We start from the raw sequence: 25,155 nt of genomic DNA on the forward strand, positions 1-25,155 counted from the left end.
TGTGAGATAGAGTTTGGCCATCATAATTTCAACCAATAGCATTAGGATAAACATAACTATGTTATATAACTAGAACACATAGCTGATAATACTCAAGGGCCCAGAGAATTTGCAGAATTCTAAATCCTGTTTGATTGAAGGTCCATAAAAATGTGTTGTATTGAAGAGGTCATGACCTTTAGAGAATTAACCTATGTTCCATTGTCCAAGGTCACATAGCCAGGAAATGCATACAACAACAGTGTTGTTGGTTCTGATTGGTTATATATTTAGTACATTTCTGTTCAGTGACAAAATTATCTCATCAGGGTACGAGAGACAACCAGATGTTCAGGATTTTCTTCTCCTTACTACCTAGCAACTGTCCCATTCACCTCCTTATCACTTTGATTATCACTTACTGTGGTATCACCATGGTTATCTGTATGAGTAACAGCTGCAACCCAGGAGGAGTTAGCTGAAACCCACTAGTTGGTCCAGCCCACCATGTGGGAAACACGGGCCGTGTTCGAGAGAATCAAATATCTGATTTATTCTGGGTCAACTGGGACTGACTGATCTACAAAATAGTTATTTGTGATGCAAGGTTTTTAATGTCACTTGCACAGTGAAATGCCTTTTGTACATCAGTGAATCACGGCTTGCTGGCAGTGCCGTCTGCAATGTTGAACAAGCCCCACTGCCTTCCACAACAGCACTGAGGGGAGGAATTGGGTTTTTGTTTTGTCTTGATTTGTTTTGTCTGGTTGTTCCTTTGAGTGATCACATGACATGAGGTTCTTGTAAACATGAACCCTGTGACCCAGGCAATCACAGGGTCGCTCTGTGTGTGTGAGTCAGTTGTTATGCAACCTCGTTTCTGGTAAAGGGAACCTCACACTTCCTGTAAAATCACTACTACATGAAGAAGGAGCTTTTCTCCTCTGTAGAGACTCTGAGGGGTTCAGCCTATCAGGGAGGTTGGTACAAAGATCTTTAGTGGTTCACCCTATCAGATGTGTCTGAACAGGATTGGTACAGAGACTCCGCTGCACAGCCAACTGGAGGGGCCAGAAAAAAGACCCTCAGGAACACAGACTATGAGACCTTGGCGTGGTACAGCATAGTGGAGAGGTGTGGCTTGGGAGTGAACTGAGTCACTTCTCTGGGGTCAGGCTGTCGAGACACTGTCTTCCATCTCTCATCTGTGTGTCAACACCAGACCTGAATCGGGAAACAGGATAGGATCTCGTAAAGGGGCAAAATGGGAATGGGAAGTAGGTAGAAGCTGTCCTTAGCCACTGATACAGGGTCAGATGTTATTTAATTCCTCCCTCTAATGATTTAGGATTGTGAGTAGGGTAATCTGGTCAAATACTACCTAGAGTGCAGACTTGCACCAGCAGAGGGGGCTAAACTATTTTCTGAACAGACTGGAGAGAAACTCTTACCTGTGTACAGGTAGAATGTGTGGGAGTGGGAGAGAGGGAGAAGGGTTAAAGGACACAGACTGAGTGAACACAGTGCACAGTTCCTGAATTTACAATCCACATATCACTTGTTTTTTTAGTAAGCTATCATTCAACCAGTATCAACCTGTTTGGACCAACTTCTCCTTCAAATAATCACAAGGGCGGACATGTTTAAAAAAAAGTCATCATTGTTGTCATGGTATGAGACATCTGTGATTTCGTTTGTGGTTGGTTCACCTAAATGGTTTGTGCAATGTTTGATTCTGCCTCTGTACTGATGCCTTTATGTCTCAGCAATGTCATTCCTTAGGCTGGTAGCTGATGGAAAATGCCCTCATTCATTTCCAGTCTATCATTGTTAATAGCAGATGGAGTTGTTGCTCACATGATTGAACAGCATTCTGTCATGTATCAGACAACATTACGGTCTGCTACCATTCTGTTGAAGATACCAAGCACTATAAACATGTCATACCTGTGTGTGTTATCAGAGAGCCTTATCGCTCGGAGAGCCTTATCACTGTGGAAGTGTGTGTGTGGGCACTGTGGAAGTGTGTGTGTGTGTGTCAGTGGAGTCTGTGCGATTCAACGGCGTCACGCCCCTTCTCTCAATCAGAGATGTAGCTGCCCCCTCTTTCTTGGCATTTGTATCTGTGTTTTTGTGTGTGTTTCAGCCATACTCACAGCTCACAGGGAAGGGGAATGGATTTCCCAGCTTGGGGGCAGAGTTCTGTGTGTGTGTTTGACGGGGCATCTGCTGCGGGGTTCCGGACACTGAGTCCCCTTTGTTCCTCCCACGGACAGCGATATTCTGGACACCCTGGCATTCATTTATGAGGAGGAGGAGGAGGAAACGCAGTTGGTTTTGGGAGGAAGGGGCAGTGACTAACCCTGTCCCTGTGACTCTTTGAGTGGAGAGGCGCGGTGTCACGAGCAGAGACCAGAGAGAGACTGTATAAGAGCTCAACCCAGCTAGCAGAGTACTCTCTCTGAGTGTCTATGAACGGTGTGTAGTGGTAGAGCTGTCTGGAATACAGACAGTATGTTGGTTGATCTGACGATTGTTGAATTGTCCTTCTCCCTGGTAAGGATGTAGGATCATCCGTGTCGTGATCTTTCCCCCCTTCTGCCTCTGTTTCCATCTGGCTGTGGGATTGTCTCTCTTTGGATATAATACGATACAATATGACTGGACTCTGGAATTTCCTTATGTGTTGGGTTGTGCTACTGACCGTATCAGCTGTTTGTGACTGGACAGTAAGCAAGAAATTAGATATAAGTTGTGACTGGACTGTAAGCAAGGAATGAGATATAATTTGTCCCAGGGCAAATAGGTTGTTTGAATACATGCTTTGTGTGGTGGGTTGGTGAGTAGACTGGCTTCATTGAGTCACAGATATATCCTTGTATAATGGATAACTTGCCATGGAGAATGGAACAGTCATGTTTATATAAGATTGGATGGAATTCTCAGTTATGTACATCCGAACTGCTACTGTAACTGCTACTGTAACTGCTACTGTAACTGTTACTGTTACTAGCTGTTACTGCTACTGCAACTGTTACTGTAACTGATACTGTTACTGTAACTGCTACTGTTACTGTAACTAGTTGTTACTACTACTGTAACTGCAACTGTAACTGTTACTGCTACTGCTATTGTTACTGCTACTGTTACTGCTACTGCTACTGTAACTGCTACTGTTACTGCTACTGTAACTGCTGCTGCTACTGTAACTGCTACTCTTACTGTTACTGTTACTGCTACTGCTACTGCTACTGTTACTGCTACTGTTACTGCTACTGTTACTGTTACTGTTACTGCTACTGCTACTGTTACTGTTACTGCTACTGTTACTGTTACTGCTACTGCAATGCAACTGTTACTGCAACTGCAACTTCTACTGCTACTGTTACTGCAACTGATACTGCTACTGCTACTGTTATTGTAACTAACTGTTACTGCAACTGTTACTGCAACTGCAACTGCTACTGCAACTGTTACTGCTACTGCAACTGTTACTGCTACTGTTACTGCTACTGTAACTGTTACTGCTACTGTTACTGCTACTGCTACTGTAACTTACTGTAACTGCTACTGTTACTTTTACTGTTACTACTACTGCTACTGTTACTGCTACTGTTACTGCTAGTGTTACTGCTACTGTAACTGCTACTGTAACTGCTACTGTAACTAACTGCTACTGTAACTAACTGTTACTGTAACTAACTGTTACTGTAACTAACTGTTACTGTAACTAACAGTTACTGTTACTTCTACTGTTACTGCACCTGCTACTGTTACTGCCTCTGCTACTGTTACTGCTACTGTAACTGTTACTGCTACTGTTGCTGCTACTGTAACTCTTACTGCTACTGTAACTGCAACTGCTACTGTTATTGCTACTGGTACTGCTACTGTTACTGTAACTTCTACTGTAACTGCAACGGTTACTGCTACTGCTACATTTACTTATATTGCTACTGCTACTGCTACTGCTACTGTTACTGATACTGATACTGCTAGTGTTACTGTTACTGATACTGTTACTTCTACTGCTACTGTAACTATTACTGCAACTGTAACTGCTAATGTTACTGTAACTGCTACTGTTACTGCTACTGTAACTAGTACTGTTACTGCTACTGCAACTGCTACTGTTACTGTTACTGTAACTGCTACTGTTATTGTAACTATTACTGTAACTATTACTGTTACTGCTACTGTTACTGCTACTTATATTGCTACTGCTAGTGTTACTGCTAGTGTTACTGCTAGTGTTACTGCTAGTGTAACTAACTGTTACTGTAACTAACTGTTACTGTAACTAACTATTACTGTTACTTCTACTGTTACTGCTACTGCAACTGTTACTGATACTGTTACTGATACTGTTACTTCTACTGCTACTGTAACTATTACTGCTACTGTAACTGCTAATGTTACTGAACTGCTACTGTAACTAGTACTGTTACTGCTACTGCAACTGCTACTGTTATTGTAACTTACTGTAACTATTACTGTTACTGTTACTGCTACTGTTACTGATACTTATATTGCTACTGCTACTGTTACTGCTACTGCAACTGTTACTGTGACTGCTACTGTAACTGCTACTGTTATTGTAACTATTACTGTAACTATTACTGTTACTGTTACTGCTACTGTTACTGCTACTTATATTGCTACTGCTACTGTTACTGCTACTGTTACTGCTACTGTTATTGCAACTGATACTTTAACTGCTACTGTAACTGCTAGTGTTACTGCTAGTGTAACTAACTGTTACTGTAACTAACTGTTACTGCTACTGTTACTGCTACTGTTACTGCTACTGTTACTGCTAATGTAACTGCTACTGTTACTGCTACTGTAACTATCACTGCTACTGTTACTGTAACTGCTACTGTTATTGCTACTGTAACTATTACTGCTACTGCTACTGTTACTATAACTGTTACTGCTACTGTTACTGCTACTGTTATTGCAGCTGTTACTTTTACTGCAATTGCTACTGTTACTGCTACTGCTACTGTTACTGCAACTGCTACTGTTACTGCAACTGCTACTGTTACTGCTACTGTTACTGCTACTGCTACTGTTACTGCAACTGCTAATGTTACTGCTAGTGTTACTGCTACTGTAACTTCTACTGTAACTAACTGTTACTTCTTCTGTAACTGTTACTGCTACTGCTACTGTAACTGCAACTGCTACTGTTATTGCTACTGTTACTGCTACTGCTACTGTTACTGATAATATTACTGCAACTCTTAGTGATACTGTTACTGCAACTGTTACTGCAACTGTTACCGTTACTGCTGCTGTTACTGATACTGTTACTGCTACGGTTACTTATATTGCTACTGCTACTGTTACTGCTGCTGTTACTGCTGCTGTTACTGCTGCTGTTACTGCCACTGTTACTTATATTGCTACTGCTACTGTTACTGCTACTGCTACTGTTACTGCTGCTGTTACTGTTACTTATATTGCTACTGCTACTGCAACTTCTACTGCTACTGTTACTGCTACTGCTACTGTTACTGCTACAGTTACTGATAGTGTTACTGCTAGTGGTACTGCTACTGTAACTGCTACTGTAACTAACTGTTACTTCTACTGTTACTGTTACTGCTACTGTTACTGTTACTGCTACTGCTACTGTTACTGCTACTGTTACTGCTACTGTAACTGTTACTGTAACTGCAACTGTTACTGCTACTGCTACATTTACTTCTATTGCTAATGCTACTGATACTGCTAGTGCTACTGATACTGATACTGTTACTGTAACTGATACTGTAACTGATACTGTTACTGTAACTGTTACAGCTACTGCTACTGTTACTGCTACTGTTACTGATACTGTTACTGTAACTGCTACTGTAAATGATACTGTTACTTCTACTGCTACTGTAACTATTACTGCTACTGGTACTGCTACTGTAACTGCTACTGTTACTGCTACTGTAACTAGTATTGTTACTGCTACTGCAACTGTTACTGCTACTGCTACTGTTACTGCTACTGTTACTGCTACTGTTACTGCTACTGTTACTGTAACTGCTACTGTAACTGCTACTGTTACTGCTACTGCAACTGCTACTGCTACTGTAACTTACTGCTACTGTTACTGCTACTCTTACTCTTACTGTTACTATAACTGTTACTGCTACTGTTACTGCTACTGTAACTAGTACTGTTACTGTTACTAGTACTGTTACTGTTACTGCTACTGCTACTGTTATTGCTACTGCTACTGTTACTGCTACTGTTACTGCAACTGTTACTGTAACTGTTACTGTAACTGCTACTGTTACTGCTACTGTTACTGTAACTGTTACTGTAACTGCTACTGTTACTGCTACTGTTACTGCTACTGTTACTGTAACTGCTACTGTAACTGCTACTGTTACTGCTACTGTTACTGTTACTGTAACTGTTACTGTTACTGCTACTTTTACTGCTACTGTTACTGCTACTGCAACTGTAACTATTACTGCTACTGTAACTGCTAATGTTACTGTAACTGTTACTGCTACTGCTACTGTTACTGCTACTGCTACTGTTACTGCTACTGTTACTGCTACTGCTACTGCTACTGTTACTGCTACTGCTACTGCAACTGCTACTGTAACTGCTACTGTAACTGCTACTGTTACTGTAACTACTACTGTAACTGCTATTGTTACACCTAGTGTTACTGCAACTGTTACTGTAACTAACTGTTACTGTTACTTCTACTGTTAATGCAACTGTTACTGCACCTGCTACTGTTACTGTTACTGCTACTGCTACTGTAACTGTTACTGCTACTGTTGCTGCTACTGTAACTCTTATTGCTACTGTAACTGTAACTGCTACTGTTACTGCTACATTTACTTCTATTGCTAATGCTACTGATACTGCTAGTGCTACTGATACTGATACTGTAACTGTAACTGTAACTGATACTGTAACTTACTGTTACTGCTACTGTTACAGCTACTGCTACTGTTACTGCTACTGTTACTGATACTGTTACTGTAACTGTTACTGTTACTTCTACTGCTACTGTAACTATTACTGCTACTGGTACTGCTACTGTAACTGCTACTGTTACTGCTACTGTAACTATTACTGTTACTGCTACTGCAACTGTTACTGCTACTGATACTGTTACTGCTACTGTTACTGCTACTTATATTGCTACTGCTACTGTTACTGCTACTGTTACTGCAACTGTTACTGTAACTGTTACTGTAACTGTTACTGTAACTGCTACTGTAACTGCTACTGTAACTGCTACTGTTACTGCTACTGTAACTGCTACTGTAACTAACTGTTACTGTTACTTTTACTGATACTGTTACTGCTACTGTTACTGTCACTGCTACTGTAACTGTTACTGCTACTGTAACTGTTACTGTTACTGTAACTTCTACTGTAACTGCTACTGTTACTGCAACTGTTACTGTAACTGTTACTGCTGCTGTTTCTGTTAGTGATACTGTTACTGCTACTGCTACTGTTACTTCTATTGCTACTGCTATTGCTACTGCTATTGTTACTGCTACTGTTACTGCTGCTGTTACTTATATTGCTACTGCTACTGTTACTGCTACTGCAACTTCTACTGCTACTCTTACTGCTACTGTTACTGCTACTGCTACTTGCTTCTTTCGTTGTCACAGTCAGTGAGTGAAATTTGTTTTATTTCGAAGCTTAATGTTATCTTCTGTAATTTATACCAACATTGGTAGTGTCCACTGGCTACTGATACTGCTCCTATATTAGGGCTATTATGTGTGTCTGTTGTATTTGGAAGTGAAATAGTCATTTCTCAGGTCTGAACCAGTTCCTGATTAGTGGGGCAGGATGAAAACCTGGAGTTCTGTGGACCTGAATGTGAAGAGCCCTTGTTTATGGTTTGTGGTTGATATGGATGTTTCCCTGGCCTAGTGTAACAGGAAGTAGTTGCCTCACTCCTGATCTTGGGAGTTGTGAAATCCAAGGTGATGAGGAAGGGAAACAGAGTTGCGGTTGATTTGGTGATCTAGCCCTTTTGTCTTTACCCAAGACTGTTTTGGAATATGAAAAGGACTGCACCTCTCATTGTAAAGTGTCTTTCTCTCTTCATCTTTTCCACTGACATAAAGATGTGGACAGGTGAAAGCAGCATCCTGGTAACGTACATGCTGAGCTCCTTCTCTTCCTCCCTGTCGAGCATAAGGCCTCAGAAAGCCTTCGCCATGCCGGGTGGCCCTCCGCTTGCTCCATGCTTTCTGATCAGTGCCAATGAAGGAGATGAAGCTACTTTGGGACTTGAGATCTACCCCATTTAAGTAATGTGCTGAGCTCATGGTTTCGGAGGGTAGGCCGGGTTATTTTTAGAGTTCTGTTGACTCCAAACTAACAGAACAGGAGATGAAGGGATGAATGTGTTATTAGTGTGTCATTTCTCCGTCTGTCTGCTAGTTCACTGAAATGGATTTCAGAACCTTACATGTTAAGCCATAATATATGAGCAGCTTCATAAATCACAGCCTCCTCAGATGTATATGCCGTTGTGGTGAATGCTTTCGAGAACTATTGCAGCCATATGGAAACTCCTCATCACATCATGCACATACACACACACACCCACACGGTCCATTGCATCAATTGTTTTGGAAAGTCATGTCTATTATAAGCCTGAGCATGTCCACCTGTTGCCTCACCATGGCCTATGATGCCAGACCACCTGACTAGAACAGTCCCTTCTACTACTGTACTATCACCATGTACTCCCTTCTACTACTGTACTATCACCATGTACTCCCTTCTACTACTGTACTATCACCATGTACTCCCTTCTACTACTGTACTATCACCATGTACTCCCTTCTACTACTGTACTATCACCATGTACTCCCTTCTACTACTGTACTATCACCATGTACTCCCTTCTACTACTATACTATCACCATGTACTCCCTTCTACTACTATACTATCACCATGTACTCCCTTCTACTACTGTACTATCACCATGTACTCCCTTCTACTACTATACTATCACCATGTACTCCCTTCTACTACTGTACTATCACCATGTACTCCCTTCTACTACTGTACTATCACCATGTACACCCTTCTACTACTGTACTATCACCATGTACTCCCTTCTACTACTATACTATCACCATGTACTCCCTTCTACTACTGTACTATCACTATGTACTCCCTCCCTTCTACTACTGTACTATCACTATGTACTCCCTCCCTTCTACTACTGTACTATCACTATCACTATGTACTCCCTCCTTTCTACTACTGTACTATCACTATCACTATGTACTCCCTCCTTTCTACTACTGTACTATCACCATGTACTCAGTTGTACTACCTTGTACTATCACAATGTACTCCCTTGTACTACCTTGTACTATCACCATGTACTCCCTTGTACTACCTTGTACTATCACCAGGTACTCCCTTGTACTACCTTGTACTACCTGAATGTGTATTGCTGTATCTCATTGGTTTCTCTCTCTCTCTGTCTGTAGTTTGCAGCCCACCCTCTCCGGGGTGTCTAGAGATGTAGAGATCAGCGTGAGGAGCACAGCCCCATCTTTCCCAGCAGCACTTTCTCACCAAGAGGTAACATTATGTGTGTGTGTGTCACTGTTTGCTTCTCACTGTATGTTTATATCTCTGTGTGTTCCTGTGTGTTAGATACTGTATTCAGAGAGAAGGGGAGAAGCAGGGTATGCCAGGGCTCATTTAAAAAAGGATTGCTATGTGAATGTGACTTCCCTGGTTAAATCATGGTTAAAAAAGAGAAGGCGAGAGATTGAGATATTCCTGGTCAGGTGGTATGACGTGCTAGTGATCCATCTTAAAGGAACTGGTGCCTGGGGTCACCTGGATTCACCTGCTCCTGACTCCTAACCTTTCTCTGTCCCTGTAGAGAAGCAGGGAAACCCCCCAACTCTCTGTTCCCTCTTGGGAGTCTCTGTGGTTGAGTCTTCTCAAACCACCTCTCCTCTCACAGAGTGGATACAGACCGGCTCTGTCTGTGATCTCAGACGACGGTCGGTGTGTGCTTTGTGTGTTTAAAGCGTATTAGGTGTATCTGCTCTGAGGGTGAGCAGCAACTGTATACCATACACTGTCTCTCGCAGTAAAGGAGGGAACCACAGAGGAAGTGGTGAGATGTGTGTGTTTCTCACTACCTACAGCGGTGTCTTGTATTGGATGACACTGCATCTGATGTAACCAAAATAAGATTCAGTAAAATGTCCCTGTCATTTCCCATCAGACACCAGCCAAATCTTCAGACTGAGAAATAATGGTTGTCAAATACCTGCGAATCAGATACAGTCACTATTCAATTATACTGAATATCTATTTCTTGTTTTAGCTACAGTACATCAAAACAGACCCTGGATCAGAAAAGTCAGTGGCAATACAGGAGCAGGGTTATGGTGTGTGTGTCTTTGGGGAAGTGTTGGGGGTCTGTGGGTTTGTCGTTTAGAAGTTTAAGGTTAAGTTGTGTGTGTAATAGTCAGAATCACGGTTAGGGTGTGTATCCATGGTCGTCGGATGCAGCTGTTTGTGTGCGTGAGACCAAACGGGAAGGAACAGGGGACTCACACTGTCACCATAGCAACTCTGACACATGACACCCACCCTGACACCCCACTCGTCTGAGGTGGGTAGGTCTGCCGGTAACGGCTGTGTACCGGCTGTATGTTGGAATGCCACGGACACATTAGCGGAAGGTCTGTGTTCTGTGACAAGTGTTCCACACGGGCCCACGCACGAGACACAACACGCAAGGGGACGGGCACAGGCACAGGTACCAAATCTGACAGATCTCTCACCCACTCCTTCCTACTACCACACGCACACGGACACACGCACACACGCATACACACACACACACACACACACACACACACACACACACACACACACACACACACACACACACACACACACACACACACACACACACACACACACACACACACACACACACACACACACACACACACACACACACACACACACACACACACACAGGGCTCAGGGGAACAGGGTGTTCTTCAAAAGGGGAACAGAGAGTGAGGAGTTATTTTGGGCTTTAGGTCGGGCCGGCAGACATTTCACAGCAGAAAGGTGTGTGTGTGTGTGTGTACAGGCTTGTGTTTGTGGTAGTGAGAAGAGGGGTAGAAGTCTGTATGATTTGAAACCTGTGCCCGTCCCTTACTGGACAATCCTGGAACCCCCTTACCCAGGAATGACCACTCTGTACTGATTGATTGGAACCTGGAGGGCTGCAGGAGGGCTGATTACACTCCAGTAAGATTACTACACTGTGTACTGGACACACTCTGCATAATGCTGAGGGAGGTAAACATGCAGGATTTCATTCATACTTCTTCTGTTTGCTTGTGTTATTCATACAAATATCTTACACAGTATTTGTGAGCATTGAATGGATATCAAAGGAGGATGGGACCGGAAAGAGTTGTCATTGATCTTAACCCGTTGTGATGCCATGCTCAAAGATAAGTTAGTTGTTGTCATTTTGTCACATCATGAATTGGCACCCGGACAGCCTATCATATCATGGTTTCCTTTATATGTTGAAATATAAACAGGTGTCTGTGTGCATCTATATCATCTTTCTATTCATGACGGTATTAAACTTCAATGAAAACTGTTGTACCAATGTCAAACTGTGTGTGTGTGGTTCTATTGTCTATATTCATGTGGGTAACTCCAGGTGTGTGTGTCCTTCTATCCTCCCATTCCTCCTCCTGCAGCGTTGCTGTGCCCCTGCCATGGAAATAGACAGCTGCCTTTTTATTCTCTGGCACAGATGACCCACAATCCAGTTATAAACACACCCCTTATTTAGCTCTGCCCTGGGCAGAGACTGTAATAAGGAGTGTGGGTGTGTGGGTGTGGGTGGGTGGGTGTGCAGCCCTGATTTAGCTGCTGTGGGATGGCCGTTATAAGGAGTGTGGGTGTGTGGGTGTGGGTGGGTGGGTGTGCAGCCCTGATTTAGCTGCTGTGGGATGGCCGTTATAAGGTGTGTGGGTGTGGGTGGGTGGGTGGGTGTGCAGCCCTGATTTAGCTGCTGTGGGATGGCCGTTATAAGGAGTGTGGGTGTGTGGGTGTGGGTGGGTGGGTGGGTGGGTGTGCAGCCCTGATTTAGCTGCTGTGGGATGGCCGTTATAAGGAGCTAGCGGCAATGGCACCACCACAACTATAAATACACTCACACACATTAACAACCTGAGCTGATGTTCCAGCTTCTGTTCTCTCTGTCCGTGTGTGTGTCCGTGTGTGTGTCCGTGTGTGTGTCCGTGTGTGTGTCCGTGTGTCCGTGTGTGTGTCTGTGTCTGTGTCCGTGTGTGTGTGTCTGTGTGTGTGTCCGTGTGTGTGTTTTTGTGTGTACATTGTGTGTTCTAATCACTGACCCTGCCCCCCTCCTGTCTGTCCCCACCCACTCTCTAATGAGAGAGAGCTTTGAAACCAAGCCACTGTGACATCACAGCGCCCGGCACACAATGGCTGCTTTTTGCACACACCGCGTCAACACCGCGTCACAGATGCCTGAAAAACTGAGTGTATGCCAGGCAACTGGAGGGCCATGTGGGAGAACCCACTGCTGGGTAGCGGTTTGTCAGTAAGTGAGATGTGGAAGGAAGTGAAACCATGTGTGTCAGCAGCAGGAGAGGGGAAGTAGAGAGGTACAGTATATGTACAGTATATTAATCTATGTATTACGTATCATTGCCACCATGCAAAGCTACATGTACAGTGCATTCAGAAAGTATTCAGACCCCTTGACTTTTTCCACATTTTGTTACGTTACAGCATTACTCAAATTGATGAAATAGTTTTTTGCTCCCTCATCAGTCTACACACATTACTCCATAATGACAAAGCAAAAACAAGGTTTTTTGTTTGTTTGTGCAAATGTATAAAAAATAAATAAATATGATAATTTTGAGAGTCTTTGGGTGCCTTTTGGCAAACTCCAAGAGAGCTGTCCTGTGCCTTTTACTAAGGAGTGGCTTCCGTCTGGCCACTTTCATCAAGGCCTGATTGGTGGACTCCTGCAGAGATGGTTGTCGTTCTGGAAGGTTCTCCCATCTCCACAGAGGAGCTCTATCAGAGTGACCATCATATTCTTGGTCACCTCTCTGACCAAGGCCCTTCACCCCGATTGCTCAGTTTGGCCGGACGGCCAGCTCTAGGAAGAGTATTGGAGGTTCCAAACTTCTTCCATTTTAAGAATGAGGAAGGCCACTGTGTTCTTGGGGACCTTCAATGCTGCAGAATTGTTTTGGTACCCTTCCCCAGATCTGTGCCTCTACACAATCCTGTCTCGGGGGCTCTACGGACAATTCCTTTGACCTCATGTCATGGTTTTAGCTCTGACATACACTGTTAACTGTGGGACCTTATATAGACAGGTGTGCCTTTCCAAATTATGTAAAATCAATTGAATTTACCACAGGTGGACTCCAATCAAGTTGTATAAACATCTCAAGTATGATCAATGGAAACAGGATGCACCTGAGCTCAATTCCAAGTCTCATAGCAAAGGGTCTGAATACTTATGTAAATAAGTTATTATGGGGTATTTTGTGTAGATTTCTGAGATGTTATATATTTAATCAATTTTAAAATCAGACTGTAACATAGCAAAATGTGGAAAAAGTCAAGGGGTCTGAATACTTTCCGAATGCACTGTAACTGCCAAAATAAAGTAAACACCAACATAAAGCTTCCAGTTGAAGCTCGCATCCGCTACAAGATCATGGTGCTTGCCTACGGAGCTGTGAGGGGAACGGCACCTCAGTACCTCCAGGCTCTGATCAGGCCCTACACCCAAATAAGGGCACTGCGTTCATCCACCTCTGGCCTGCTCGCCTCCCTACCACTGAGGAAGTACAGTTCCCGCTCAGCCCAGTCAAAACTGTTCGCTGCTCTGGCTCCCCAATGGTGGAACAAACTCCCTCACGACGCCAGGACAGCGGAGTCAATCACCACCTTCCGGAGACACCTGAAACCCCACCTCTTTAAGGAATACCTAGGATAGGATAAAGTAATCCTTCTCACCCCCCCTCCCCCTTAAAATATTTAGATGCACTATTGTAAAGTGGTTGTTTCACTGGATGTCATAAGGTGAATGCACCAATTTGTAAGTCGCTCTGGATAAGAGCGTCTGCTAAATGACTTAAATGTAAATGTAATAAAGTGTCTTAATAGGGTGTTGGCCCACCATGAGCAGCCAGAACAGATTCACTGTGCCTTCATATAGATTCTACAAGTGTCTCTGGAACTCTATTGGAGGGATGTGACATCATTCTTCTTTGAGAAATTCCAGTTGGTGTTTTGTTGGTGGTTGTGGAAAACGCTGTCTCCAGAATCTCCCATAAGTGTTCAATTGGGTTGATCTGGTGACTGAGACACACACACACCATTTAAACCCCCTATGCATCGTTGAGGCCCCTCTTTCAAAGTCACTGAGATCTCTTCTTCTAGCCATGTTAGACAAAATAATGACAAACTGGCCATTTTATACATCACCCTTAGCATGATGAAATGTTCATTGCTTAATTAACTCTGGAACCACACCTGTGTGGAAGCACCTGCTTTCAATATACTTTCTGTCCCTCTTTTACTATGTCATCATGGTGAGCGTGAACAGAGTGTGTATGAGAGTGAGAGAATGCACTGGCAGCACTGAGCATTGAATGAGGTGGTGTCCCGTAGAGTAGCTCAACCAGATAGAAGTTTTGCCATTTTCGCATAATATTTCCAATCGTTTACCTTGGGGTAGGAGTAAAAAGTCTATTTGGAACTGAACATGATTAACTACGTTGAGAGTGTTAGCATGTATTAGCATTAAGCTAAGCTAAACTTTGCCATATCACACACAGGTTTGCTTCTGAATGTTTTTAATTTTATTTATTTATTTAACCTATATTTAACCAGGTAGGCTAGTTGAGAACAAGTTCTCATTTGCAACTGCGATCTGGCCAAGATAAAGCATAGCATTTCAGCTAGCATTCTAAGCTAAACCAGCTAGATCACATTGAGACATGCTGGGAGACTAGCATGTTGAACTAAACCAGCTAGATTACAATACGATGTGCTGAAATCATTGGCATGTTAACATGAAGGGCCAATTCGTCAGGGACTTTTTTTCTATTGTGTTTTTGACAGTACAATTGTTTGTGTGTAACTCTGTGTTGTTTTTGTCACACTGCTTTGCTTTATCTTGGCCAGGTCAGAGTTGTAAATGAGAACTTGTTCTCAACTGGTCTACCTGGTTAAATAAAGGTGAAATAAAATCAATAAAAATGAAGCTCAACTAGATCAACAAGATGTGCAGGAAATGTCATCATGCTAAACTAAACTTAGGAGTGGACTTGTCCCTCTGGCTGGCATTCCTAGGCGAGCCGATTGAGTTTGAAAATGTAATCACCCAATTCGCCTACAAATACAACCAGAGGCATTGTGTCTGTCAGTGTGTAGCTAGTGGTAGTAGTAATAGTGGACATGAGTTTTTCTTGATCAGGTCCTGTTTCTGATGTAGCGTATTTGCAGAAGTAAAAGTGATCGAATTAGAAGTGCATGTAGTGGTGTAATAGTGTTATTAGTAGTAGTAGTAGTGGTGTAATAGTGTTAATAGTAGTGGTGTAATAGTGTTAATAGTAGTAGTAGTAGTGGTGTAATAGTAGTAGTAGTAGTGGTGTAATAGTAGTAGTAGTAGTGGTGTAATAGTGTTAATAGTAGTAGTAGTAGTAGTAGTGTTGTAATAGTGTTAATAGTAGTAGTAGTGGTGTAATAGTGTTAATAGTAGTAGTAGTAGTGTAATAGTGTTAATAGTAGTAGTAGTGGTGTAATAGTGTTAATAGTAGTAGTAGTAGTAGTGGTTTAATAGTGTTAATAGTAGTAGTAGTAGTGTAATAGTGTTAATAGTAGTAGTAGTGGTGTAATAGTGTTAATAGTAGTAGTAGTAGTGTAATAGTGTTAATAGTAGTAGTAGTAGTGTAATAGTGTTAATAGTAGTAGTAGTGGTGTAATAGTGTTAATAGTAGTAGTAGTAGTAGTGGTTTAATAGTGTTAATAGTAGTAGTAGTAGTGTAATAGTGTTAATAGTAGTAGTAGTGGTGTAATATTGTTAATAGCAGTAGTAATGGTGTAATAGTGTTACTAGTAGTGGTGTAATAGTGTTAATAGTAGTGGTGTAATAGTGTTAATAGTAGTGGTGTAATAGTGTTAATAGTAGTAGTAGTAGTAGTAGTGGTGTAATAGTGTTAATAGTAGTAGTAGTAGTAGTGGTTTAATAGTGTTAATAGTAGTAGTAGTAGTGTAATAGTGTTAATAGTAGTAGTAGTGGTGTAATATTGTTAATAGCAGTAGTAATGGTGTAATAGTGTTACTAGTAGTGGTGTAATAGTGTTAATAGTAGTAGTAATGGTGTAATAGTGTTAATAGTAGTAGTAATGGTGTAATAGTTTTAATAGTAGTAGTAGTGGTGTAATAGTGTTACTAGTAGTGGTGTAATAGTGTTACTAGTAGTGGTGTAATAGTGTTACTAGTAGTGGTGTAATAGTGTTAATAGTAGTAGTAATGGTGTAATAGTGTTAATATCAGTAGTAATGGTGTAATAGTGTTACTAGTAGTGGTGTAATAGTGTTAATAGTAGTAGTAATGGTGTAATAGTGTTAATAGTAGTGGTGTAATAGTGTTAATAGTAGTAGTAGTAGTGCAATAGTGTTAATAGTAGTAGTAGTAGTAGTAGTGCAATAGTGTTAATAGCAGTAGTAGTAGTAGTAGTAGTAGTGCAATAGTGTTAATAGTAGTAGTAGTGGTGGTGTAATAATGTTAATAGGGGCAGTAGTAGTGTTGTAATAGTGTTAATAGTAGTAGTAGTAGTGGTGTATTAGTGTTAATAGTAGCAGGAGTAGTGGTGTAATAGTGTTAATAGTAGTGGTGTAATAGTGTTAATAGTAGTAGTAGTAGTAGTAGTGGTGTAATAGTGTTAATAGTAGTAGTAGTGGTGTATTAGTGTTAATAGTAGTAGTAGTAGTAGTGGTGTATTAGTGTTAATAGTAGTGGTGTAATAGTGTTAATAGTAGCAGTAGTAGTGGTGTAATAGTGTTAATAGTAGCAGTAGTAGTCGTGTATTAGTGTTAATAGTAGTGGTGTAATAGTGTTAATAGTAGTGGTGTAATAGTGTTAATAGTAGTAGTAGTAGTGGTGTAATAGTGGTAATAGTAGTAGTAGTAGTAGTGGTGTAATAGTGTTAATAGTAGTAGTAGTGGTGTAATAGTGGTAATAGTAATAATAATAATAATATATGCCATTTAGCAGACGCTTTTATCCAAAGCGACTTACAGTAGTGGTGTAATAGTGTTAACGGTATCAGTAGTAGTGGTGTAATAGTGGTAATAGTAGTAGTACAATAGTGTTAACAGTAGTAGTAGTAGTGGTGTAATAGTGTTAATAGTAGTGGTGTAATAGTGTTAATAGTAGTAGTAGTGGTGTAATAGTGTTAATAGTAGTGGTGTAATAGTGTTAATAGTAGTAGTAGTGGTGTAATAGTGGTAATAGTAGTGGTGTAATAGTGTTAACAGTAGCAGTAGTAGTGGTGTAATAGTGTTAACAGTAGTGGTGTAATAGTGGTAATAGTAGTAGTACAATAGTGTTAACAGTAGTAGTAGTAGTGGTGTAATAGTGTTAACAGTAGTAGTAGTAGTGGTGTAATAGTGTTAATAGTAGTGGTGTAATAGTGTTAACAGTAGCAGTAGTAGTGGTGTAATAGTGGTAATAGTAGTAGTACAATAGTGTTAATAGTAGTAGTAGTGGTGTAATAGTGTTAATAGTAGTAGTAGTGGTGTAATAGTGTTAATAGTAGTAGTAGTAGTGGTGTTAATAGTAGTAGTAGTAGTAGTGGTGTAATAGTGGTACTAGTAGTAGTAATAGTGGTACTAGTAGTAGTAGTGGTGTAATAGTGGTAATAGTAGTAGTAGTGGTGTAATAGTGGTAATAGTAGTAGTAGTGGTGTAATAGTGGTAATAGTGGTGTAGTAGTGGTGTAATAGTACTAGTAGTAGTGTAATAGTGTTAATAGTAGTGGTGTAATAATGTTAATAGTAGCAGTAGTAGTGGTGTAATAGTGTTAATAGTAGTGGTGTAATAGTGTTAATAGTAGTGGTGTAATAGTGTTAATAGTAGTGGTGTAATAGTGTTAATAGTAGTGGTGTAATAGTGTTAATAGTAGTGGTGTAACAGTGTTAATAGTAGTGGTGTAACAGTGTTAATAGTAGTGGTGTAATAGTGTTAATAGTAGTGGTGTAATAGTGTTAATAGTAGTGGTGTAATAGTGTTAATAGTAGTGGTGTAATAGTGTTAATAGTAGCAGCAGTAGTGGTGTAATAGTGTTAATAGTAGTGGTGTAATAGTGTTAATAGTAGTGGTGTAATAGTGTTAATAGTAGTGGTGTAATAATGTTAATAGCAGTAGTAGTGGTGTAACAGTGTTAATTGCATCAGTAGTGGTGTAATAGCAGTAGTAGTAGTGTATAGTGTTAATAGTAGCAGTAGTAGTGTTGTAATTGTGTTAATAGTAGCAGTAATAGAGTTAATTGTAGCAGTAGTAGTGGTGTAATAGTGTTAATAGTAGTGGTGTAATAGTGTTAATAGCAGTAGTAGTGGTGTATTAGTGTTAATAGTAGCAGTAGTAGTGGTGTAATAGTGTTAATAGTAGTGGTGTAATAGTATTAATAGTAGTGGTGTAATAGTATTAATAGTAGCAATAGTAGTGGTGTAATAGTATTAATAGTAGCAGTAGTAGTGGTGTAATAGTATTAATAGTAGCAGTAATAGTTGTAATAGTGTTAATAGTAGCAGCAGTAGTGGTGTAATAGTATTAATAGTAGCAGTAATAGTTGTAATAGTGTTAATAGTAGCAGCAGTAGTGGTGTAATAGTATTAATAGTAGCAGTAATAGTTGTAATAGTGTTAATAGTAGCAGTAATAGTTGTAATAGTGTTAATAGTAGCAGCAGTAGTGGTGTAATAGTATTAATAGTAGCAGTAATAGTTGTAATAGTGTTAATAGTAGCAGCAGTAGTGGTGTAATAGTAGCAGCAGTAGTGTTAGTTGATGTAGTTGTGGTTTGTGTTTGGCTGGTCCTGGTTAGGTGGTGGTTCTCTGTGTGCTGCCATGCTGTAGTAGTGATGGCTCTTGGAGTCAGAACGCCGTGCGTGCGTTTGGATCAGCCAGTATGCACAAAGCGGGCACTGAAATGTACACGGTGGACAACAGGCGGCCTCAGTCCTTCTCAATAGGAGCTGCCCTTCTTATTGTACCTCACACACAGTGAGCTTCTCTCTCTCTCTTTCCCTTCTCTCTGTCCATGCCCATGTATGGCCTGTGTATCTGATGTTGGTTGAGATGTCTTCTCTAATTGGTTGATGTCTCTCTGGCATGGCTTCTTATTGTGCATCTGGATGAAACGGTAGAAACATACTCTCAGGCCACGGCTGCACTTATATTCACATTGACTTATATATAAGACATTTCATTTGTCTGAAAGCAACAGTCCCAGAGAGCAGAATAACAGCAGATCAGGTGTAGTTTTAACACTGCTGAAAGGGGAACTCTGGGGCTCTCCTAAGATAGAGAAGGGTGGGTTGGAGGTGGAGGAGGAAGGGTGTGGAGGTGGGCGATGGTGAGGGTGTTCCCCCTCGACAAGGCTGCTCACATGACCTCCACACAACAACCGGACCACATGACTTCCACATGACTTCCCCAATGGTAACCATGGGTATGCTCGTAGGCCCAGGGCTTGAGCCTGGAAGGGGTTGGTCTGATGTGCCCACACCTGCCCCCCTACCCCTCCCTTCTCCCCAAACCTCCCCCACCCAGCCTCCATTGCCTCCTAATGCACAGGTTTATTCAATCTAAACCACAGAGGGGAAAAGGCATTAAAAGTAGCATGCACTTGAGATTCCTTTTAGTTTCAAACTGTAAATATTATGATGTTTTTATCTTACCCCGGAGACCAGGTTTCTATGATTGAATACGGCCCTTACCTACTCTTAAGATGCCTAAAGACCTACTGTATTATCATGCTGAAAGACTGGCTACTGTGCTTGTCATACACTGAAGGGACAAGGGAGTTCATCATAGTGGCATTGGTTTCATTAGTCACTTGATTTTGTTTTCACACATTACATGATGTTAACACATAGACAGTACTGATAGTTCGTGACCTGGGATCCAGTTGTCCTCTCGTCCCCCTGTTCCAAAGCTATGGGGCAGCTGCTAGTTAACAGACAGTGAATATATGGCATTGTCTGTGTCTGATATGGAAACATTTAGGGATGTTATTCATTAGATGGTTTATGTACTGGCCAGACATCATATGACCTGCTAATACAGCATAAACAGACTGATGCATTGTGGTCTACTGTATTGTACATTAACTTTATATTCCACGTGTCCTGACAGGTTTACAGACAGACCTGGAGGGATGTGGTTGTGGATTATATCCTTGTTGATTACACTAATTGATTAGTTGGTAAGAAATGTGATTTGAATGTCTAGTTTTCCAGGTCTGACTGAGATGATTAGAAGGTAAAAGGACCTGGTTGGTGATGTCGGGGACCACAGTGGTAGGACTCATGAGGCCTTACACCTGATGCACCTGTGTGACTTTCTAACATAGTATTCTAACACCACCTTTACTCTCCCTCTTCCCTCAGCTTCCTCACTCTCTCGGGCTGGACTGCAGTGCGTCTGCGTCGGCTCGCCCTCCCCTCCCCCCTCGCCCCCCAGCCATGGCCTCACGAATAGGGCTGCGGCTGCAGGTAAACACATTTTGGACTGATTGATTTATTACATAGTACACTATGTATACAGTAGATGTACTAATTGACTGACTGATGTATTGACTGATTGATTGATGTATTGACTGACTGACTGATTGATGGATGTATTGACTGACTGACTGATCTATTGACTAAGTGATTGATGTATTGACTGACTGACTGACTGACTGACTGACTGACTGACTGACTGACTGACTGACTGACTGACTGACTGATGGATGTATTTGACTGACTGACTGACTGACTGACTGACTGACTGACTGACTGACTGACTGACTGACTGGTGTATTGACTGACTGACTGGTGTATTGACTGACTGACTGATCTATTGACTGACTGACTGATGTATTGACTGAGTGATTGATGTATTGACTGACTGACTGATGTATTGACTGACTGATGTATTGACTGACTGATGTATTGACTGAGTGATTGATGTATTGACTGACTGACTGATTGATGGAGGTATTTGACTGACTGACTGATGGATGTATTTGACTGCCTGACTGACTGACTGATTGATGTATTGACTGACTGATGTATTGACTGACTGATGTATTGACTGACGTATTGACTGACTGACTGACTGACTGACTGATGTATTGACTGACTGACTGATGGATGTATTTGACTGACTGACTGATGAATTGACTGACTGATGAATTGACTGACTGATGAATTGACTGACTGACTGACTGATTGATGGATGTATTTGACTGACTGATTGACGGATGCATTTGACTGACTGATAGATGTATTGACTGACTGACTGATTGATGGATGTATTTAACTGACTGACTGATGTATTGACTGACTGACTGATGTATTGACTGACTGACTGATGGATGTATTTAACTGACTGACTGATGTATTGACTGACTGACTGATGTATTTTACTGACTGACTGATGGATGTATTTGACTGACTGACTGACTGACTGACTGATGTATTGACTGACTGATGTATTGACTGACTGACTGATGTATTGACTGACTGACTGATGTATTTTACTGACTGACTGATGGATGTATTTGACTGACTGACTGACTGATGTATTGACTGACTGACTGATGTATTGACTGACTGACTGACTGATGTATTTGACTGACTGATTTGTTTTACTCACTGACTGATTGATGTATGTATTGTCAGCTGATGCGAGACCAGCTGCAGCAGGAGGAGCAGCGGGAGCGGCAACTGCAGCAGAATGCAGCGCTGCAGTACATGCAACAGCAGCGTATGTCTGCCCCAGCACCCAGCCCTGCCATCAACGCTCCACAACACTGCCAGAGCATGCAGGTGCCTGTGGAGGTCCTCAAGGTAAGACCGACAGATAGAGAGCAGGTGTGTGTGTGTCCTCAGGGATTGTGCACATTCAGTCAACACCCACACTCAGTCAACACCCACATCAGAGGGAGGCGGGGTTGAAGTGAGGAAAGGAGTCAGGTGGAAAAAGAGAAAAGGGATTGATTAGAAGTACTGTGCACCAGGGGGGAGATGAAGAGAGAGAGAGAGGGTATAGAGAAGGGAAAAGGGATTGATTAGAAGTACTGTGCACTAAGGGGGAGATTACATTTTACATGTAAGTCATTTAGCAGACGCTCTTATCCAGAGTGACTTACAAATTGGTGCATTCACCTTATGACATCCAGTAGAACAGTCACTTTACAATAGTGCATCTAAATCTTAAAGGGGGGGTGAGAAGGATTACTTATCCTATCCTAGGTATTCCTTAAAGAGGTGGGGTTTCAGGTGTCTCCGGAAGGTGGTGATTGACTCCGCTGTCCTGGCGTCGTGAGGGAGTTTGTTCCACCATTGGGGGGCCAGAGCAGCGAACAGTTTTGACTGGGCTGAGCGGGAACTGTACTTCCTCAGTGGTAGGGAGGCGAGCAGGCCAGAGGTGGATGAACGCAGTGCCCTTGTTTGGGTGTAGGGGCTGATCAGAGCCTGGAGGTACTGAGGTGCCGTTCTCCTCACAGCTCCGTAGGCAAGCACCATGGTCTTGTAGCGGATGTTAGCTTCAACTGGAAGCCAGTGGAGAGAGCGGAGGAGCGGGGTGACGTGAGAGAACTTGGGAAGGTTGAACACCAGACGGGCTGCGGCGTTCTGGATGAGTTGTAGGGGTTTAATGGCACAGGCAGGGAGCCCAGCCAACAGCGAGTTGCAGTAATCCAGACGGGAGATGACAAGTGCCTGGATTAGGACCTGTGCCGCTTCCTGTGTGAGGCAGGGTCGTACTCTGCGGATGTTGTAGAGCATGAACCTACAGGAACGGGCCACCGCCTTGATGTTAGTTGAGAACGACAGGGTGTTGTCAAGGATCACGCCAAGGTTCTTAGCGCTCTGGGAGGAGGACACAATGGAGTTGTCAACCGTGATGGCGAGATCATGGAACGGGCAGTCCTTCCCCAGGAGGAAGAGCAGCTCCGACTTGCCGAGGTTCAGCTTGAGGTGGTGATCCGTCATCCACACTGATATGTCTGCCAGACATGCAGAGATGCGATTCGCCACCTGGTCATCAGAAGGGGGAAAGGAGAAGATTAATTGTGTGTCGTCTGCATAGCAATGATAGGAGAGACCATGTGAGGTTATGACAGAGCCAAGTGACTTGGTGTATAGCGAGAATAGGAGAGGGCCTAGAACAGAGCCCTGGGGGACACCAGTGGTGAGAGCGCGTGGTGAGGAGACAGATTCTCGCCACGCCGCCTGGTAGGAGCGACCTGTCAGGTAGGACGCAATCCAAGCGTGGGCCGCGCCGGAGATGCCCAACTCGGAGAGGGTGGAGAGGAGGATCTGATGGTTCACAGTATCGAAGGCAGCCGATAGGTCTAGAAGGATGAGAGCAGAGGAGAGAGAGTTAGCTTTAGTACTAAGAGAGAGAGAAGAGAGAAGAGAGAGAGAGGGTATAGAGAAGGGAAAAGGGATTGATTAGAAGTACTGTGCTCTAAGGGGGAGATGAAGAGAGCGAGAGAGAGAGGGTATAGAGAAGGGAAAAGGGATTGATTAGAAGTACTGTGCACTAAGGGAGAGATGAAGAGAGAGAGAGAGGGTATAGAAAAGGGATTGATTAGAAGTACTGTGCACTAAGCGGGAGATGAAGAGAGAGAGAGGGTATAGAGAAGGGAAAAGGGATTGATTAGAAGTACTGTGCACTAAGGGGGAGATGAAGAGAGAGAGAGAGGGTATAGAGAAGGGAAAAGGGATTGATTAGAAGTACTGTGCACTAAGGGGGAGATGAAGAGAGAGAGAGGGTATAGAGAAGGGAAAAGGGATTGATTAGAAGTACTGTGCACTAAGGGGGAGATGAAGAGAGGGTATAGAGAAGGGAAAAGGGATTGATTAGAAGTACTGTGCACTAAGGGGGAGATGAAGAGAGAGAGAGAGAGGGTATAGAGAAGGGAAAAGCAACAATGGAAATGGAGGATAAAGAATGGTGACGGAGAGTATTCACATCCCTTAACTTTTCATGGCCTCACTCTGTGTGCAATAATGATGTTTAAGATGATCTCTGTACTCCACACATACCCCACAGTTATCTGTAAGGTCCCTCAGTCCAGCAGTGAATTTCAAACAGATTCAACCACCAAGACCAGAGAGATTTTCCAATGCCTTACAAAGAAAGGTACCTATTAGTAGATGGGTAAAAATAAAAAAGCAGACATTGAATATCCCTTTGAGCAGGTGAAGTTATGCATTACACTTTGTATGGTGAATCAATACACCCAGTCACTACAAAGGTACAGCCTTCCTTCCTAACTCAGTTTCCGGCCATGCTTATAATTGTTAAGGACTGGGGAGTTTTTCAGGATAAAAAGTTAAAAGAATGGAGCTAAGCACTGGCAAAATCCTAGAGGAAAACCTAGTCTGCTTTCCAACAGACACTGGGAGATTCATTCACCCTTCACCAAAACAATAACCCAAAACACAAGGCCAAATCTAAACTGGAGTTGCTTACCAAGAAGGCAGTGAATGTTCCTCAGTGGCCAGGTTCCAGTTTTGACTTAAATCTGCATGAAATGACAATCAGTCCATTTGAATCGCACTTTGTAACACAACAAAATGTGGAAAGAGTCAAGGGGTGTGAATGCTTTCTGAAGGCACTGTTAGGTGAAAATGAGAAAACATACTGGAGATGATAGAGAAAGGGTAGAGATTCAGGCAGAGAAAGAGAGGGGGATTTAGGAGAAGGGGTAATCCACTCACGTGTTGCTGAGGGTCAGCCAGCCTCACTGAGCTCCTCCTGGGTGCAGTGGAGGTGGTCAGGGCTGGATCACTTCTGCTAGGTGGACTGGACTAGAAAGGGGTGGA

At 42.4% G+C, this 25,155-nt stretch overlaps 1 protein-coding gene across 7 annotated transcripts in view; it reads left to right on the top strand.

Moving 5' to 3' along the window:
* Positions 1-25,155, top strand: part of LOC124002629 (transcription factor EB-like) — a 75,803-nt gene that overhangs the window by 22,439 nt on the left and 28,209 nt on the right. For 2 of the 7 annotated variants that reach the window (XM_046310196.1, XM_046310199.1), the window contains exons 2-4: positions 9,481-9,574; positions 20,722-20,826; positions 22,000-22,167. In XM_046310196.1, the coding sequence (XP_046166152.1) occupies positions 20,797-20,826; positions 22,000-22,167 (198 nt within the window). In that variant the 5' untranslated portion in view covers positions 9,481-9,574; positions 20,722-20,796. Of the gene's footprint in view, positions 1-2,201; positions 2,536-9,480; positions 9,575-11,118; positions 11,333-20,721; positions 20,827-21,999; positions 22,168-25,155 lie in introns of those variants that run through there. The other 5 variants (XM_046310192.1, XM_046310194.1, XM_046310197.1 and 2 more) reach the window with 4 other exon arrangements.

The sequence above is a fragment of the Oncorhynchus gorbuscha genome, linkage group LG18, assembly GCF_021184085.1.
Source record: "Oncorhynchus gorbuscha isolate QuinsamMale2020 ecotype Even-year linkage group LG18, OgorEven_v1.0, whole genome shotgun sequence".
Taxonomy (NCBI): Eukaryota; Metazoa; Chordata; class Actinopteri; order Salmoniformes; family Salmonidae; genus Oncorhynchus; species Oncorhynchus gorbuscha.